Source organism: Ilyonectria robusta (genome assembly GCF_021365365.1).
Source record: "Ilyonectria robusta strain PMI_751 chromosome Unknown BGZ61scaffold_14, whole genome shotgun sequence".
NCBI classification, from domain to species: domain Eukaryota; kingdom Fungi; phylum Ascomycota; class Sordariomycetes; order Hypocreales; family Nectriaceae; genus Ilyonectria; species Ilyonectria robusta.
In genome coordinates, this window is record NW_025764448.1 from 816,431 (window position 1) to 835,471 (window position 19,041).

The window sequence follows — 19,041 nt, forward strand, 5'->3', positions numbered from 1 at the left end:
GATATTCAATTGTTCGCCTGCCGCCCACAAAACCCGCCCCCCACGGGGTCTCCATCGGCGTCTCCATCCAGACCCCCAACGACGTGATGCCACGTCCTTGGGCCTCAGAACCACAGCATCGACGTCAAACGTGCGGTGACTTCTTGTGGGTGTTGGCCTCATGCGGGGAAAAGTTGGAGATGTCCGTAGCTCATGTGAGGAGACCCGATCGGCACGAAGGGTGTGTGTGTGGGGCGTCGAGCCGACACACGCCTAGCAGGGATGAAGCCAGCCCGGTCGCATGGCAGATGCACCCCGGTGGGATCTCGAAGAGGAGCCGAGTGGACTCGTCGGCGCCACCAGGTTGTGGGATGACTCGTTGTGTGCGTCCGGGGTTGCAGTTCGCATGGCATCATGACTGCGTTCCTGTGTCGGCTGAATGCTCGTCGCGACGTCTCAGTGGTTCGCCAAGAGGCGCTCGTGCATGTCTCCCGCAACTAGACGATCGCGAAGCACGAGTTGAAGACGGCGTGCATGACCGCCCGGATATCCATCCGAGCCTTTGCAGCGTCTTGCCGGGCCTGGACCTCCTCCAGCACCTGCGCCGTGATGCGAGCGTTGCCGGCGACCTTTTCCATTCTGAGAATCTGCGTCTTGATCCAGACCTTTTCGTTGGCATCCTGCTCCTCGACGCCCAGCATCAAAAGCGGCCAGAGCATGTTGACCGGGAGCGTGTCTTCGGGGTCCAAATCTGCCACAATCTGCTGCGCCAGCCTCCGGATCTGATCCAACGCCTCGACCACCTCCTTGGTCAGCGGCAGGTTCTTGTATGCGACACGGTGCAGATGAATCTTGCTGGCGTAATAGTTGGACAGGTATGTTCGGAATGCGCGGGTAATGACAAACGCCAGGTGCTTCGAGACGTGCGGCTCCGTGAGCTTCCCCGCCACAGCATAATCCATCAACGGCGGTCGTTGGTCGTATAGCGTTCGCAGGTCGGCTGTGATAGCGGCGCCGATATTCATAACTTCGATCTCGTCCTCGACAGTCCCTCGTGAACGATGCCAGGGATCGATCTTGGATATGCGCCCCATGAAGCTCTGGACTTTTTGGTAGAAGACGACGCCTGGCTGGTACAGGACCTGGAATAGGGCATCTTCGATATCGCCCTCGGCGGCATCCAGTTTCGAAACATCGTCGGCCTCTCCATCGAAACTCGCGGGCGATGCTTCCACGAGCATAAGTTCATCATCCTTGGACAAGAATAGACCGTCGCCACCAGCAGAGACTGCACGACCGTCCAGGAGACGAATCCAAAGCAGGAGTTGTTTCTCGGCAGCTGATAGGCTACTCTTGTTGCTTCCTTGGAACAAGAGGTAGGCGCGTTTGAGGTTGGTGTGGGCGGCTTCCAGTCGACTGTCGAGAATATCGATGTAGCTGAGGAAAAAGAGAGTTGCCAGGAGGTATTCTCGGCTTGGACTGTAATCAATCATCGACCGGCCGTCATGGCTCGCCACCTCGGCGGCAGCGTGCTCGTAGTAGTTTTGTTCCCCCATGGCCCAGGTCCCATCCTGACGACTGAGAAGGACGTTGGAGAAGGCCAGAATAGCGTAGCGCACCATGGAAGAGATGTTTGCCATCTCGACAACTGCCTGGCGCATAGAAAGCCATTTCTTGTGAGTTTCCACCTCGGCGATGATGGGCGGGTTGACGGAGTGGACGAAGAACTCCATCAACTTCTCGCCGCCTTGGGGCAGGGGCGGCTTTTCCTGGCTGTCGTTGCTTTGCGTGAGTGAGGGTGCGGGGAACGGATTGACAAAGGCCGTCCTGTCCGGGAATGTGATTTGCGAATGTGCAGCCTGCGGGTGACGAGTTAGTTAGGGGTCCTCCTGGTGGCATCCGCGTATCAAATGTTGCTCCCACCCTCCCCGAGACCAGTATGTCGTCTGCTAAGCTACAGCCTCCAGTGCCGTGGCGACGTCAAGCTGCACAGCGGTGGAGTCTCCAGGGATGGACTCGACGCATGCAACGCGGAAGGGGGCAAGACTCACCAGCATGTGCGCCTCGAGTCCCACATTCTGGTTCATGTCAGGGGACACCTGCTGCCAGAAGTCCCCCGAGTCCCACATGAAGCTGGCGTAGTCGAAGACCTCGTCGACGGCGTGGGCCGGCTGGAAGACGGAGTTTCCAGGTGAGGCCTCGGTGGCCGGCGACAGATTCTGCTCAGCGGCCGCCCCATTCATGTCGTTGGTGGGCAGCCTCCTCTGCGCGGCTGAGCGCGTCTGGGGCCGCCATTTGCACTCCATGTTGAGCCTCTCGCAGTGGGAACACCGCGGTCTCTGCTCATCACACTTGACCTTTCGACGCCTGAGTTTCTCCTGAGTCAGCTCTCGTCCAGTGATAGCTTCGCTCCGTGCTGTCACATACTTGCACGTCAGACAACCCTCCCGCGAGCGGATGTACCTGCGGCCGGATGTCGTCGGGCGGCCAGGCGTCCCACCACCCACAGACTCGTGAGAGTTCATGCCGCCGCCGCCGCCGACGCCGATGCTGCTGGCTCGAGGGATCAGCGGGCGTCCGCCGATGGCGTCGCTGGCCAACATGTCCCTATCCCGGGAAGACATGTTTGCTCCGAGTCTGGCTCCGTCCGACTGGCCGTCTCTCCGGGGAAAGTGAGAAGGTCGAAGGCCCGCAAGTGCCTTGATATGGAGCTGTCAGCTCTCCGGGCTGTAAATGAACGAACGAGTGAGCGAGTGAAAGTGCGTCAAGTTTGCGAGCACCGACGCATCCCCTGTTGTTGTGCCTCACGATTAATGGGACGGAGTGAACCGTGAGCGTGGAGTGTCACCTGATTGATGGATTGCGGGGCAGGCATCAACTTGCCTCGAAATGGTCCATCCCGGTAAAAGTCGACAGAAATCTGTGCCCACCCACGCGAGTTTGACTCACTAGCACTGTAGCTAGCGGGTTAGCCCAGCTGTTTTCAGCAGGGATCTTGAATAATTGCAATGCTGCTTCCAGCTGACAGGATAAACGCTCTGTCGGGGTGTATGTCCCATTGCAGAAGGTGATGGCGGCCTGCGAATATATCAATAGCTATAATTACTCTTGGAATCTTCCCAAAAACATTTGATCAACGGCCACTTTGCTTTATTGCCCGTGACGGATCTCCTCCTCTTGTCATTTCCCCCTTCCCCGCCAACTCAAATCCGGCCCTACCCCGAGTTTCCCCGCAAATCTCCGCTCGGGAATTAATTTCTAGTTCCGAATTAACCTACCCTATACCCTCTATGCCTTCGACGAGGAAAAATCATGTCTTTGGCCGTAGGTTGCGATATTGAGGTTGGATTTTTGCATTCAGTATCTCTTTGCATTAGAAATTCTGGGCCGTGTTTTTGTCTACTGGGAGAGACTCATTCTTTGTGCTATAGTATAACAGTTTGGTCATAAGACGTTTGGTCATACCTTCCAACTTCAGTCAATCACCAGTTCGCGTAATGGTGGCAGGCATCATGAAGAAGTCGACTAGACTTCCCAGTAGGCAGGTCCCTCCCCCACATGATGTCACGGCTTAGGACATCGAAGGCATTATGAGCCGACATAGGTAACGGGACAGAGCAGCAAAGAGGTTGCCAGCGTTGGGTGCATGAATACTGTAATGAAAGAGGAAAAGACTTCTCATTTCCCTCACTGTTGTTTCCGACCTTGCACCCGACTCTGACTGTGTCCTCAGTGACTGGCGGACGGTGTAGCCCTCCATACTAGGGGCCCCCTTATCTGCATACTCAACTCGTTGTCTCTCAATTATATTCTCGAGCGACGTCACTTCACACATCCACACCACAAACAAACGCTCCGTCAGAAACACCTACCTATTTGACAACTTGAAGATATCTTCTAAGCTCTCTACAAGACCTATACCTACCTATTCCTAAAAATGCCTACCGGCGAAGTACTCTCTCAGTTCGCTCAGTCTGAGTCTGAAGCAACCGGCCTGGGCCCTGTTCAGGACACCACGGACCCTACGCCCCAGAGTCTCCTTGAAAGGCATCAAAACCTCGCCGCCCGGCCAAACAACCCTACATACCATCCTGCTGCCCCATCAAATGACGGAGCGCCTCAGGCGAGTCAGGCAAGTCAGCCAATACGCACTAGAGAGATCGATACTGATAGCGTCGGGAATAGGATCGGGTCAGAAGTACTGGGGCACGAACGCCGTCCTCGCTTGCTGCTGAGATTGAGGCGCAGATAAAGCGAGTCGCAGATGGAAAAATGGAGAAGAAGGACCAAGGGGACAAGGAAATAAAGCAAGGGTGAAAACAAGGGCGGGTCCTCTTCGTTTTACTCTGATGCAACCCATAACCCAGTTGACTACTTTTAGTAAGTCTATTTAAGCACACTAAACCAATATCCGACTAGACCCTGAGAGTGCACTTTATGTAAACGTCCTCCTTGGGCTTTGGAATCCCTAGACCATTCCGATCCACTAGCGGCAGGGTATCAACCGGGCTGCCATTTTTATCACACAGTCGAAAGTCGAAGTGCGCCATGAACATGGCTGTCGTGATAGCGATTTCTAATTTGGCAAACTATTATACATTAGCAATCTTTTCTTCATTATTTCGTGTACATTAATAACTGGTTTCGAAAGCTTACCCTCATTCCAACTGTCGAATGTTAGCATTGATCCGTCCCTGACGGACTATAAGTAAGCGACTCACGACATGGATGTAATCCTACACCCCACCCGAGATATGCGTGTTGTGACTTCTGATCCTCTGCTCGCTCAGGCAAATACCGTCCGGGATCCCACTTCATAGGATCCGGGTACGTGTTCTCATCCAAGTGAGTATGATCCATGAGGTAAACCTAGACTGATCAGCACCTCCGCCTCTACTACTTGAGCATCAAACTCACCGCGAACGCATTATTCGGGATAACCTCGCCCGTCTCTCCAAGAGGGATGTCCTTGCCGCTGAGATTCTTCCTCATTCCCACGCCCAACATGTTCAGCCGGATCGAGTCTCGCAGGCCAAGTTCGATCAGCGGGAACTCAGTCTCCCATTCCTCAATTGTCAGCCGCTGGAAGACGTCGACTGGCTGCTCATCATCGTCTCTGCGATGCTTTGTGATGACGGCGTCGACTTGTTCTTGGATGCGCGCGTACCAGGTTCGATCTCGGGCGAGGTAGCATAGGATCCAGGCAGCGTTGATACCGCTGTTGAGGACGCCTGCGAAGAGGCTACCCATGATGAACTGCAAGGTCATTAAAAACAGACTCCGGGAGAAAGGATATGAACTCACAGCTGAAATCTTCATATTATCGGCCCCCTGATCCATCAACGCCTGCATCACGTCTTCCTCCCTTCGTCCTGTCTTCTTCCTGTCCTCCACAATCCGGCTAAACGTCTGATGCAGCTGTGCCCCAGCCCAGATCTTCCTCAGTTTCTTCGGTGTCGGGAGAGCCGGGAACATGACATCGAGCGCTGAGCTGCCATCCATGGTCATGTAAATAGCCATGGTGCGCGCGAGCTCTTTCGGGTCGTCCGCAATGTCCTTGGTGCCCAATGTCCGGTGGGTAAGCTGGTAGACAAGACGCCACATCTCGTCAAACGGGCGCAGGATACCCTGTGGTGCTGACGACATTGTCGACAGGGCTGCGTGGGTGTCGGCTATGAGGAGCGGGAGGCCTGCCTTCAAGCGTTCTTTCGTCATGAAGCGTTTGAGGTTGGCAAGGAAGTCTGGGATCAAGTCCTCGTCTTCGGTCATCCGTAGGAACCTGATATCTGGACCAAGAGCGAACAGGTGTTTGAAACTACGCTGTGTTAGAATTCTCGGCTCGTTGTGATGGCAGTGTCACTCACCCTTCATTGAAATCCAGGCCTCTATTTCCATAGAAGGCTGCTTTTCCCGCCTTTCCTGACACGCCAACCACAGAATGCGGTCCATAGTGGAAGCTGAACTGGCCGGTCTTGCTCTGTGCCTTTCCCTGCCGCATAAAATCGCTTCTGGCACGGAAAAACTCCAACGAGCCGAGGAGCGGAAACCCGCGATGGACCTTGGGTGCTGTCTTGGGGAAGGACGGGCGGGTGACCATGCCTCCAAAGGCGAGCACCAATACCAGCGTTACGATGACATAGACGCTCGCTGGCCACGATCGCAGCGGGATGATGTCGCCGAGGTTCATCATTTTGATAGAGCCTGCTGGAGCGCACGATAATGGATCATCGATTGAGCATCCAAGTTGTCGAAGATGTAGAAGAAGAGAGGCTTCTCAACGTGTTCTGAGTCCTGACCCCCGCACTGAACTTCAAAGACAAGGCGCGCCTAGCTCGCGTCTGGCTGACCGACCTATTCCGCTATGTAGGAAGGTGAGTACGCATTCCACAGCCTGAGAAAAGCAAACATACATGCATTGGCGTCGTGCAGCATCACACGGTGTGATTCACACCGGGCTTGCTAATGCCGTCCACAGCTCTGCGCCGTCCAATCAGAGACTCAGCAATTCGCACTTTGTTCTTGTTTGTGTCGCTCAGCGTCTGTGCTCGCCCGTTACTGTGCGCCAAATCACATTGCTGATCGGGATGTGCGGTGAGAGAGAGGATTTATTTCTGTTGGGATGGTCAGCCAAGAGGAGGCTTTTGTTTCACATTGCGCCCGTATTGGAACTTCGCTTCAGTATCCAATAGAGGCGGTTGGTGTGGTGCATGCACAGGCATGATTGGGCAGTAAACAGCGACATGGTGGATTTCCGAGCGTCTCCAATCTCGCAGTGCTATTCTCAGCCATGATGAGTTTGGCACATGGGTTCAGGAAAATTTGAGTGCAAAGGGAAATTTTCAATTTATTTGCCAATTTCCCAATATCCTGATGTTGAGTTGATAGATTAAACCCTGGCTCCAACTAAGTTTGGCAGTTGTCACTACTCACTTGTGGCATCTTATCATTGTAAGGCATCAATGACCTTGCGCCTTTTGCTCAACCTCCTGTTGCTCCTCTCCCTTTTCGTTATCCAGAGATTCGGCCCCCGCATGTCTGTATCGGCCCTCCTTCATCTCCTTCGTCATGCAGCGAGCGACATCAACCGGGTTCTCGCCACTGGCGAAGAACTTGTCAATGTCTTCTAGAGTAAAGTTGCTCGTTTCGGGAAAGTAAAACCAGATAATGATGACGAAAAGATAGTTCGTAATCATGAAAACCAGGTAAGCCTTCCAACCTGCCCTGTTGATGAGAACAGGAGTTATCATGACGATAAAAAAATTCCATAGCCAGTTAGAACTGATACCGACAGCAGTACCCCGTGTACGAGCCTTGAGGGGAAGAATCTCAGGGACATAAACCCAGGGGACAGAGTTCATAGAGAAGCCGAAGATGAGCTGGTAGAGGAAGAAGAAAGCAACCGCCGCCGTAGCACATTTATCCCCATTGGAAGCGTTGTTGGCCTGTGACAACAGGATCGCAACCATCATCATGCAGAAACCAAGGCCCAAGCTGCCCCACATCATGGTTTTGCGACGGCCCATACGGTCGAGGGCGAGGGCGGGGAGGATGGCGCCCACCATGAACATGATCTGGATGCAACCACCCAAGATCTGAGCCGTCTGGGCCGTCTGTCCAACGTTCTGAACTAGGACCGACGGAACGTAGTATACAACGAGATTGATGCCCCCCACTTGATTCATGAATTGCGCAAAATACGCCAAAAGCACACGGTGTCCTGTCTTAACCCGGTCGTTCTTAAAGCAGTCGAGCAAGCTGACCTGGGCCTCGAACTCAAGCTCAATAGCCTGCTCAATGGCATTGACCTCCTGGATGACCCAAGGGTCCGTGGGGTTCTTGTCGAAGACGTGGCACATGACTTTAATGGCCTCCTCACGTTGGCCGTTGGTAAACAGCCAACGGGGGGACTCTGGGAGTCCAAAGACAAGAACCACGACGATGAGGGCGAAAATGATCTGGAATGCGAGGGGAAGACGCCAAGCCATAGCGCCGCCGACAAAAGAGAGGCCGAAGTCGAACCAGTATGCGAAGACAATTCCAACGCCAACGAATAATGACTCGGAGGCGATGAGACGACCACGGTACTTGGCTTCGCAGAGCTCGGATTGATACATCGGCACCGTCGAGGTCTTCATTCCTGTACCAAAGCCCGTAATCACACGGCCAATGACAAGGTGAGGGATGCTGAAGGCAGAAGCTTGGAGGATAGCACCAATGGTGACGAAAGCCATGGCGGCCCAAATGGTCTTCCGCCGGCCTAGGACATCAGCGGTAAAGAAGTTGACTAAAGTACCATTTAGCAAAATCCGTTTCAATAGGAAGGAAGAGAAACTCACTGATACATCCCGTTAGACAACCCAAGTTGTAGCAAGAGACAATGATGCCCGTCTTGGAGTCAGAAGGGTGGCCGAACTGGTTGAGCCAATCTTCATTTTGGAGAATGCCACCAAACACTCCTTGATCGTAACCGAACAAGACAAAAGCTATAAGGCAAGTAACAGTTATGCCAAAGCGAACGCCTTTGCCGCGGCCGAGCCAGCTTTTCATGGTGATTGAGGTGTTGGGTGGATTGGCGGGCGGATATTACGCCGAGAACAAGAGACAGAAACAAGGGAGGTAGAGATGCAGAATTCAAGAGTCTACTTTGTTAATCGAGAGCCAAAAGACCTTCCATCGGCCCGTATTTAAACCTGGTCCTTTATTGTTACATCCCATCCACGAAACATTGGCCAACGGGCGTGATCCGAGTCAATGGGTCCGCAAGGGCTAGTCACGCATTCTGAGGGCTCCGGACAACTTGGTCGGCTTTCTTTCTCCCGCAAGCGAAGCGGAATGGAGAGTGCGGGCCCCCATCGGCGGCCGGGTTTAGGGAGTTGGGGTGTGGATGGGACCACGCTCGTATGGTGTGGTGTTGAATCCGGGGATGGGGGAACAGTGGGGTCTGATGGAGGAGGGCTGTGGAGGAGATAGCAGACGAGTAGAGAATACGAAAAAGAATTGGAAACAGAGCGCAGTGCTAGTAATGCTGTACTGGGTTTCTCAAGCACTCAGCCTTTATCACAAGCCAACTGTTTCTCACTGTCATCGACGCCGTTGTTCTTGGGCATCGGAGCTGATTGCTATGCTCCAAGGCTTGTTCTTGATGCCGGCACTGACACTCCCGAACTGACACACTTGCGCACCACTGCAGACATTGTCATGATGAATTCAGAAAAAGATCGTCCTTTACCGATGACCTGGCCCGGCATGCTACAACGCTACGCGATAAAACGAAACTGCCAATCCAGTAACTGGCTCGCTCACATAACCTGATCCGACCTCACTCCATCTCCACTGCGACCTGCAACCAGCTCTTGTTGGATGGGCGAGGAACAGGCCCTGGTAGTTACAGCGATCACCTCTCACATGGGCAAGATAATTAATACCCACCACCACTAGCAGGCTGGACTATCGCTAGAGGCGTCGCCGAAGATGTCTCCTTCATCACCCGCGACACTCACATGTCCCATATTAATCCACACGCATATGCCGCTCTGCCGTCTCCGTCATGGGAGTAAACCAGCTGTAACGTTGAGTACAGTGTACCAGCTAACACAATTTGGGTAAGGGTATTAGGCAGCAGTTTAACATATGCCGGGCCCATGTCGTTGCCGTTCCATTATTACCTCCCCTGTCGACCAGTCGATTGTTCCCCACGATCGGGTTTCCTGTTGTATACACCCGACTGCATTGCAACTCACATAATGGCTCTTTTCTTTCACTTCGGTCAATATGTATCCCAGAGAAATGCCGTAATTCTACCTCAGTAGTAAATACAGTCAGGACACTGCAATCAACATGCCAAAAAAAAAGATGGATGTCATCAACCGATGCTGCCAAGCAGTATTACTGGAGCCATCCGAATATGCGCGGGTTTTCGGATAACCTCGGTCCTCCACCCCGGTAAACTTCATCCCGTTTCGCCGTAATAAGTAACGTAGGAACAAACATCCACACTGATCAGCAGACCTCATCCTCATAGACCGGCCTCGGTGGTAAGCTGGTCCATGCCAGCGTCTCCATTGTGTCCAACTTGCTGTCCTAGCATTCCATTCCAACAGTTTAGTGTGACGTTGGCCAATGCTGGAGGGATGGACTTTGTACGCGCTCCAATCAGACACACCGTGATCCTTCAAGATCTCCGAACCGCATCAAGCCACCGTCAAGCAGACCCTTGTCGATGTTTGGACGTGCGCCTGGGGAGGGTCTTGGCGATACCTCGATTGGAGGCCGGTACGAAGATGCAGCGGTAGTGTATTCGACCCATTGAGGGATGAAGATGGAGGAAAGTCGGGGGAACGGAGCTGCATGGAAACCGCGGATGGTTTGGCATGGGCCGGCGGTAGATTGCAACCTGGTTGAGACTCGCTCAGCCTCATCAATGACGGATGATAGTGGAACAAGCTAATTCTCACTGGAACCAGACCCGGAGCGTTTTTCTTCTCCGTTTTACGTCATGGGAATAGAGTTCCGGGGTGCGGCAAGCTCGCCAACCCAATTCTCACCATACCTCATCCGAACTGTGTAAGCCGATCTGGACTGAACTGGACTAGAGAAAGTTCATCCTCACTCATATCGCCATGTACACTGTCATTTCTGGCCCATACCCAGCTTGCCATCCTATGTCATCCTACGATATGTCACACACTACGAGACTCTACAGACTCACCGTAAGCCCAGTATTATGCTAATGGACTTCCTAAAGAACTCTGTTCATTTTACTCCGCCCAGTCATCATGACCTAGCCCAGTTGTCTCTAAATGAACGCCCGAGACGCAACAGGTTTCGTTATCAGATGGTCTTTTTTGTGATTAGTTAATTTCATCATGAACGCCATATTCAGAGAATACAGACAGACACATCGACATCATGATGGTGGTCCATCTCAGATAGACTACCCAATATACCGTCTAAGAAGCTACTCAGAAGCTACTATAACACCAGACAGACCCTAATCCAAAGTCTCCCGTCCCACCTTAAAACACCTGGAAAATCTCCCATGTCCCTCTTTTATTTTATCCTGTTCGCTCATCGCGCCCCCATCAAGCCGCCTCCCAGTCCATGGGTTCTACCATCCACTCCCACTCATCATCCATCTCCCCACCGCTAGCCGTGTCATTACCCACATTCCCATTACTGCTCGCCCCCTGGGCCTGCGTCTGTTCCGTCTCCATCTGCAGCTCCAGGGCGACATGTCGAGCGGCGACTGCGTACGCCTCCTCCAGACCGCATAAGACCATGGTTACGATCCACGTCAGGTCATACATCTTAAGCGGTGGTGTCTCACGCCCTTCAGCAGCATCCTTCCACCGGTTCCGCAGTTCCTTGGCCTTCCACAACGCTTGGTTGACTTCACCGTGGCCTAAGGCACCATGAACAGGGCATCCTTCTTCCTCGAGAGCCTTGAGCACATTGTGATGATATGCATGGCCGAAGTTGGTTGCCAAAGATGGTCCCCCATATGCGTTACGTGAGATCGACACACCAAAGATGAGGAGCAACAACACAATGGCCTGCTCGATCCAGACGTAAAACTCATGAAAGTCGACCTTGAAGTTCCGCTCAGCATCCACCTTCGTAAAGCCATGCTCCTCCGGGCTAGTAGCGCGCTGATACGAGGTCTGCAGATCTAAAAATTTCCACCGTAGACGCTGGCAGGCCTGCTCGAAGCGGTGGAAGGCTTGGGATGGGGTCAGGCGGTGGCCGGATGGTGCTGGTGCGGAGGCGGAGGCTGAAACCGGGGGTCTGGAGTTGTTGGTCACCGAAGCTGAAGCTGAAGCTGATGATGGCGTTGGGGCAGAGGCGATGCTTGGTAAGGAGACTGATGAAGAGGAGGCGGGCCAGGGTCGTGGTACGTGGGGTCTTCCCTTGGCCCATATAGAGTCCGACAGGCCTGTTGCCTTGGTCATGGTGGAGGGAGGCAAGGAAGTTGAGGGTGTGGGGGTGAATCTGAGAAGGATAGGCAAAGGCGTTAATCACCAATCCAGGTACTCTTGGAAGCGTATGTCGTAGCAAGATAAGTCGAAGGCTTAGTCAAGTACTGCAGCGTCCCGAAGGCTGTAGGGATGGGGCCATGGGCCGGAAACCAAGAAAAGGAAGAATGCAAATCCAAGGGTGTAATAAGCAAGCACCCCTGTAGTGTCTGGTGGTCTGGATTGAGATCAAGGGGATGAGATACTCCGTTACGCGCTGGCGAGGATGATGCCGGATGATGCGTCGCTCGTGCTGCAGTCGGTAGAGGGAACCGGCCCTCGGCAAGATACCAGAACAGCACGCAAGAGCACGAAAGAGCACCCAACCCGAATCCAACGTGTGTTCTGTCTCTTTGCGTCCTAGAGCTTCCGACGTGATGATGCGTAAATGTGATGTGAATGATGTGAAGTTGGAGAATCGCTATCAAACAACCAACAGCCACCAGGCCTCAGCCAAACCGCCCTTCAATGCGTCAAAGGAGACAAGTGGGTCTCTAGCGTAGTCGCCCGCAAGGAAGCCCCGCCATTGGCTCGCCTATCCCATACAGTATGTCCGGCACAGTTCAAGCGCTGAACCGGCTCCAAGGTCCAGGGGTTAGAGTGGCTGACAGGCCCCTACAGGCACCATGGTCCCTAGCGAATGCCTGAAGCGCTGTTCCATATGTCTCTCCGGGCGCTAAACCTCCACATCAATTTACGCGATTTCATGTTACTCACTTAAGGGAGGGAAACCCAAGATCATGATCCCTACAATACTCACTGCAAGTGTAATTCAGTCAAGAAGTGGCGCAAATGTTGGAGTCGATGCATCAACTCATAAATGTATCTCATCGAAATGGCTTCGTAGCCATTTCCATATCGATATACAAAACTCCAAAGCAAATCAACAACATGGGGTTTATTAACCCAATGGAATCCAGCCATCCCTGGTCCTGTCCAGAACCAACCAATCCATTCGCCTGCAAAAGTGACGAGCATCAACAGCATTCAACAGCATTCAAGCCACATATACCAACTCCCGCCAGAGAAACATGCCTCATGCCGCCTTGGGCCCATTAGCCTGGGTAGGTATCCCAATTTTCCACCCCTCGATCCCGGCCGCAACCAAATCCGGCTTGACGTTGCAGCTCCCAGAAATTCTTCATCACCGCTCATCGCTCCCCTCTCATCATCTCCGTTTACCTTGGGCAGACGGCATTTTGCCAGGGGCCTCGGCACCGTTCTAAGAGTCGCCCTTGATCTTCTTCGTGGCCTTGGCCGTGCCGATATGCGTGTTGTGCACCTACAACATGCAGCGTTAGCGTAGTTACTTCATCCAATCCATAGAATCAAACGTACCTTGGTCGCGAACCGAAGACTCGTCAACGTCTCCTTCAAGTGCGTCTCTAGCGGTGACACCATGACAAACATCAGAGTCTTGCTGTTTCCTCCCAAGCTGTACTGCAGTAGGTGCGTAAGTTTGGAGTTGCGGTACGGAATATGACCCGATCCTCGGCCCAGGGCCTCAATCACATCGCCAAGGCAGCTCAGACTTTTGTTGATGTTTTGTGTCTCCTTCATCCGCTCGCCCTCGGCCTGCGAGTGCTTGAGGCGCTCGGATCCCGCAAGATCAACCAAGTTGAGAGTGCCCTCACACCGCTCGCCGGTTGCGAAATTCTCACCCACTAGCTTGAGGATAAAGACACTGTGAGATCGTGACGACCGCTCGTTGGCCTTGGTGGCTGCAACGGATCGGTTGTTCTGTGCCTCCTCCAGCATCGTTTCCACACTAGATGGGCTGTCGAGCCGTACCGACTTACAGTTGAGGATGACTGTCTGCTTGCGTGACTCGTCGTGTCGAATCTCGAGCTTCCTGGACCGATTCTCTGGTGTACGGTCATTGGGTGTGAGGAGGTCGTTCAGATCCTCATTGTACACCTCCACGAATGAGCCCTCCATGGTGTATTCCCAAGACTTCTCCTTGAGCTTAGTGATGGTGTCGTAGATCATGTGGGTAGCCCGAGGAATCATTCCATCCGGCGATGACATGGTGTGAGTCTTTCCAGATCCGGTTTGGCCGTAGCAGAAGATGCACACATTGTACCCGTCAAGGGCGCTCTGTACCAACTGTGAGATCTCGCCAAAGATTTCGTCGTTCTGGGTCCCGGGAATAAACACGCGGTCAAACTCGAACGGGTAGTTCTTCCGCGTCACGTTGCCTAAGCTGCTCCTCTCCTCGGGTCCAGCAAGAACAATCTCGGACGAGGTCTTCTCATCGGGGAAAGACATGTTGGCCTCCTCACCCTCACCATTGCCTAGTGCAGGTCGTACTCGGCACATGACTCGGATGTTGCCCTTGAGCTCCTGGTACTTATTGAAGAGAACTCGTCGTTCCGTCTCCTCCTTGATGAGCTTCTCTTGCGCTAGTTCGGCAGCCCGCAGGGCTTCTTGTAGTCGGGATTCCATGTTGGAAAACGAATCTGACTGTGCCTTATTGTCGGACTCCAGGAACTCGACATGTGATCGGAGAGAGTTAATCTTGGCCTCCAGGGTGGTGTTGGCGGCAGAAAGCTCGGCAATATTGGTTTGCAGACTCCCCTTGAGTGCTCGCTCCCTCTCAAGGTCCCCTCGGATGCCTTCGAGATGTGACTTGACTTCTTGGAGCTCCCGATCCTTCCGTTGCATGGACACGCCCATGTCTTGGTGCTCATTGCCCATTCGAGTCCGCAATTCCTGGATCTCTCGATCCTTCTTTTGCCGCTCGTCTTCAATCTCTTGCTGGTAATGGCGAGTGAGCCCTTCGACACGCTGCTCGTGCTCCCTCGTTTCCTGTTCTTTTAGACGCTCCAGCTCTCGGCTTAGCCCGTCTACGGCTGATCGGTGTTGTCGAGATAGGTCGTCCAGCGCTTCCCGGTGTTTCCGTTCGAGATCATCCATCTGCCGAGTGTGATCCCACTTTTGCTTTTCCACTTCGTGTCTGATTTGTCGCCCCTCCTCCCTTGCTGTGTCGAGGTCATCTTTGAGGGATTCATTTCGCATTTCAAGCTTTTCCCTGTCGTTCTCCAACTCTTTGACTGTGAAGAATTAGTCGACATCCTCGACACAATTTTTGGAATACTTACCTCGTGTCTTGGCTAGTCCAAGAGCGTCTTCGTGGCTTTTCCTCTCACCGAGTGTGGTGTTGACCATCTCCTTCAGCTCCTTGAACTGCGACTCCATGTCGCCAACGCGTCCATCAACATCCCAGGCTAGATAAGAAGTGAGGTTAGAATCTTTGTTCAAATATAGCTTGCAAGGAGAAACGGATTTTGGAGGAGATTTGAAACTCTTGAGAGGGGATAATGACAGAGACTCCTCAAACTGGTCAAGCTTGCGCCGCAACTGCTTGCCGCTCGGTGTCTTTGGAGGGACCGCCTAGGTCTCTTCAGATTCAGCCGGAGGGGCAGTCAAGCAAGGCCTCCCGTTCGGTTTATCTCTGCCAGGGCGTGTAACGGTAATATTGGAAAGCTGGGAAGCGACCGAAGATTGTGAGGCTTGGCGCGTGGGTGGTTGGGGCATCGCTTGATTCCCATTGAGTAGCATGCCGTCATCCTCGAGACTCAGTTGGTGGAATCTCGTGGTCAGAGAACTATCTCTGTGGGACGACAATGTAGAGGTTGACTGAACCGTTCTAATTTTGCGAAGGGGGGCGAAAACTCGGGTGGTGAGGTGTTGTTTGAGAGTCGTACCATTACCGGCGGGTGCTGCTTCATATCGTTCCTCTTCGCGCTCACGAATGCCGTGGGCAGTCCGAGGCCTCGGAGCCTGGCTCTTTGACCTGACGTGAGCGGGTCGGCCATTCTGTCTCGAGGTCTGGGGACGATCGACGGGAGGAAGTCGGCCGGGGCCAACGCTTTTAGCGAAGCTGCTGCTCGAGGATGTGGAAGTGGTCGATAGCTGGCGTGATTGGAATGATGTGGGTTGTTTGAGCTACAAGAGTATGAAGTCAGTGCTGGTTCGAATCGCAGCCGTGAAATTAAAGCAAGTACAAGCATTGGCCCGTCGTTGTCGTTCAGCCTGATTGGCATGGTCGCGTGCCGTTGGGGATCTCGTGGAGGGACTCCGTTGCCAAAAAGGAGTCGGAAGCGGCTGTCGTCTTCACGCTTCTGGAAGCCGAAGCGGAAGTCGTGCAGCCTCCCAAAGAGTGGTCTGACATCTCCATATGGATTTGTCTTGAGCAACGCAGAAGCGGAACTAATTCGTCGTAAACGAGACCCCGACGGTGATGGGGTCTGTTGTGTGTTGATCCCAAATGATCCCATGGTGTGATCGTGTCCAGCAACCACCTTCAACAACCGGCGTAGAAAATCAAGTCGCTTCAAACATGTAATGTACAAAAGAAAAGATCCAAACTACCGCCGGCAGGGAAAAGTAATGGAGGTGGTTGAGGATGCGTCGACCGATGTAGGCGGCTAGTTGCGACAGGGCTGAAACTGGCACCACAGCGAGAATGGGCTGATGCGGGCTGGCGCCATGGGATAATCGACACACAGGAAAGAACTGGTCAACTTACACCGGATATGCCTGTTAAAGTCTGGCCCTTGACCGCTGATCGAGCTGCAGGAGCGGCAGTTGCGAGTGACGGCTTGACTGGGTATTCGAGTGCGCGGTCGGCGAGTGGTTTGCGCTTGGCTTCGGACTGGGCGGCTGTTGACGATGCGACTGGCGGTCAGCAAGAGTGACGCATGAGGGCACAACGCCGGAGGGACGCTGCAGAAAAACGTACCGGGCTGAGGAATCTCGCGCTTGAGGCCCTTCCACGACGTCGGCGCGGGGACAGAGGATTGGATGCGGGCGTTGTGTTGCGACTCGCTCCATTCCGAGAGTCCTCCCCCTATCTGCGTCGACGGCGCGGGCAGTCGGCTCATCTTGGAGGCTCGGAATGTCTTGATCAACAAAAGAGGTCAGCCAGGCCTTCACCACATGTGGAGGAACCCCTCCGACGACGGCAAACGGGGACCACGAACCGAGTTCTCTGCAGTATCCATATTGAGGAGGTTGCGGATGCGCGCGCGCAGCAAAAACACGGGAACAAGGGCGATGGGAAGTAGTATAAGGAGCAGCGCTCCGCCTCGACGACTTGTGGTGGGTGAATGCGTGTTGAAGGTCGAAGAGGCACACACGGCGTCTCTGACACGGACACGGCCCAGCAACTATTATTCTGGGCGGCGGGTTGGTAGGATGCGGAGCCTGGCCTAACCCGGAACGAGTCGGTAGCTGAGATTGGCGATGCACGGCGTTTGTTTATCGGGGCGATGGGGCTGGTGGATGGTTGCCGGGGCAATATGGCGATAGAGGTGTGGCGTGTAACCACCTGCCTGTGGCTTGTAACCCAAGTCAGCCGCTGAGTCAGCTCCCGTCCGCACGTCCCCGCCAAAAAGAACGTCAATGTCAACGTACGTGGGGGCCGCTTGTTGGACTGGCGCACTTGTTCTTGCGTCCAGCTTCACACATTCACATGTCATCAGGGCTCGAGCGTATGATATGACAACCTGCACTCCGCGAATAGACTCGAACGTCGCTATCTTTCTCTCGCGCGCAAACTGAAACTTTCGCTGCATGCGAGCGTGTTTGATAGCCGGCACTTCCGTTGGCCTCTTCCCATGTCTCGGTACTAAAAGCTGTCGCTAGCTCTCCGCCGCCACTTCCATTGCTGCAGCTCCCACTCCCCCCTCGCTACACTTTTGCGCCCGCCGCCATCCACCATGGAAAAGTATAGCCAGTTCCGCGACAGAGGTACCATACAATCCCTTCTGTCTTGTACGCAATGCGCTGACCTTGTCTTCTTCCCGCAGCTACGGGCATTGCGCCCTTCCTCCCCGTCGCAACGCCCCTCTCCATCGTCTCGACCTTCACCCACGGGCTCATCTTCCTCTTCCGCCTGCCCTTCTTCCTCACCTATGCTCTAGGATACTTCCTCTTTTTCCACTTCCTACCCTTGCCAGTCATCTTCCGCAAGGTCGCCCTCTGGGGCATGATGGCTATCCCGGGCATATGGTGGGTTGACCTCCAGCTCGACGGTGTCAAGCGTGGCACCCTGGCCGACCAGCCTCGTGAGCGCTTCCCGCATCCAGGCTCCGTCATCGCCGTCAACTTCACGAGCCCCATTGATGCCGTCTACCTGGCCGCCATCTTCGATCCCATCTTCACCATCTCATACCCCGACACCCGCAAGGTCCAGCGCATTGGCCTGCTGAGCGCCGTCATCATGGCCCTGTCGCCGGTGCGCACCGCTCCCCCGCGCAACGCCAAGCTCGTCGAGGTCAACGACCTGCTCGCCGAATATCCGAACCGAGTCATTGCTGTCTTCCCCGAGTGCGGTACCACCAACGGCAAGGCTATTCTGCCCTTCAGCCCAAGCGTCCTCCAGTGTCCATCCGACATCCACATCTTCCCGGTTAGCATCCGGTATACCCCTCCCGATGTCACCACTCCCGTCCCTGGCAGGTGGCTCACGTTCTTCTGGAACTTGCTGTCCCGACCGACAACCTGCATCCGTGTCCGCGTCGCAGAGGGCCAGATGAATTCTACCACTGCTAAGACCAATGGGATCTCGACGAGCGACCACTCTGAGTTGAGGAACCGCAACGACGCTGGCGCTGCCGTTTCAGGAGACGAGAAGAAGGTTCTGGATCGCATAGGCGAAGCCCTTGCTAGGCTTGGCCGAGTCAAGCGGGTTGGACTCACGATGAAGGATAAGGCCACCTTCGTGGATGTCCTCAAGGGGAAAAAGGCCTGATTGCTGCAAGGTCAGTCGGTTCAGTGATGGAAAACTCTTTTAATGTGTATGTTTTCGTGACGGCCGGTTTAGATTGTGTTCCAGGAGGAAAGGATCGCGTTTGTTTCCCTGGGGCTGGATTGGAATTGCATTGCACGGTGCCATTTGGAGGGACTTTTTTGTAACAACCCCTGAGATAGCCATGACCGCTCGTGGAACCGGGTATTTGTTATTTATACCAACTTGTTCGTCTGTACGTCACTAAATACTTGAGATAATGGTTCATGTGAGCCTTCTGGGGGGGGGGGGGGGGGG

General features: G+C 54.0%; 7 protein-coding genes across 7 annotated transcripts; 2 read left to right on the top strand and 5 right to left on the bottom strand.

Annotated features, from left to right (window-relative positions):
* Positions 1-476: 476 nt before the first annotated feature.
* On the bottom strand, positions 477-2,582 carry BGZ61DRAFT_356004 (fungal-specific transcription factor domain-containing protein; the record flags this gene model as incomplete). The annotated part of the gene is made up of 3 exons (XM_046240760.1): positions 477-1,838; positions 2,079-2,346; positions 2,407-2,582. 3 exons carry the CDS (start codon positions 2,580-2,582, stop codon positions 477-479), a joined length of 1,806 nt encoding a protein of 601 aa, XP_046102437.1.
* Positions 2,583-3,916: 1,334 nt separating this feature from the next.
* BGZ61DRAFT_479995 (uncharacterized protein) lies at positions 3,917-4,231 on the top strand (the record flags this gene model as incomplete). Its single annotated transcript, XM_046249146.1, has 1 exon — positions 3,917-4,231. One exon carries the CDS (start codon positions 3,917-3,919, stop codon positions 4,229-4,231), a length of 315 nt encoding a protein of 104 aa, XP_046102438.1.
* A 61-nt stretch (positions 4,232-4,292) lies between these two features.
* Positions 4,293-6,593, bottom strand: BGZ61DRAFT_455152 (cytochrome P450). The gene is made up of 6 exons (XM_046246333.1): positions 5,844-6,593; positions 5,284-5,794; positions 4,897-5,235; positions 4,701-4,848; positions 4,636-4,646; positions 4,293-4,568 (listed from the first exon to the last, which is right to left on the bottom strand). The coding sequence occupies exons 1-6, from the start codon at positions 6,167-6,169 to the stop codon at positions 4,395-4,397; spliced, it is 1,509 nt and encodes a 502-aa protein (XP_046102439.1). The 5' UTR covers positions 6,170-6,593; the 3' UTR covers positions 4,293-4,394.
* Positions 6,594-6,935: 342 nt separating this feature from the next.
* On the bottom strand, positions 6,936-8,526 carry BGZ61DRAFT_495473 (sugar transporter; the record flags this gene model as incomplete). The annotated part of the gene is made up of 2 exons (XM_046250892.1): positions 6,936-8,263; positions 8,316-8,526. The coding sequence occupies 2 exons, from the start codon at positions 8,524-8,526 to the stop codon at positions 6,936-6,938; spliced, it is 1,539 nt and encodes a 512-aa protein (XP_046102440.1).
* A 2,274-nt stretch (positions 8,527-10,800) lies between these two features.
* On the bottom strand, positions 10,801-12,404 carry BGZ61DRAFT_455153 (uncharacterized protein). Its single transcript, XM_046246334.1, has one exon. The coding sequence runs from the start codon at positions 11,925-11,927 to the stop codon at positions 11,061-11,063; it is 867 nt and encodes a 288-aa protein (XP_046102441.1). The 5' UTR covers positions 11,928-12,404; the 3' UTR covers positions 10,801-11,060.
* A 370-nt stretch (positions 12,405-12,774) lies between these two features.
* Positions 12,775-17,414, bottom strand: BGZ61DRAFT_455158 (kinesin related protein 1). The gene is made up of 7 exons (XM_046246335.1): positions 16,976-17,414; positions 16,735-16,894; positions 16,522-16,655; positions 15,698-15,938; positions 15,092-15,217; positions 13,329-15,043; positions 12,775-13,272 (listed from the first exon to the last, which is right to left on the bottom strand). Exons 1-7 carry the CDS (start codon positions 16,994-16,996, stop codon positions 13,213-13,215), a joined length of 2,457 nt encoding a protein of 818 aa, XP_046102442.1. The 5' UTR covers positions 16,997-17,414; the 3' UTR covers positions 12,775-13,212.
* Positions 17,415-17,713: 299 nt separating this feature from the next.
* On the top strand, positions 17,714-18,747 carry BGZ61DRAFT_534410 (uncharacterized protein; the record flags this gene model as incomplete). The annotated part of the gene is made up of 2 exons (XM_046254144.1): positions 17,714-17,744; positions 17,804-18,747. 2 exons carry the CDS (start codon positions 17,714-17,716, stop codon positions 18,745-18,747), a joined length of 975 nt encoding a protein of 324 aa, XP_046102443.1.
* Positions 18,748-19,041: the final 294 nt, after the last annotated feature.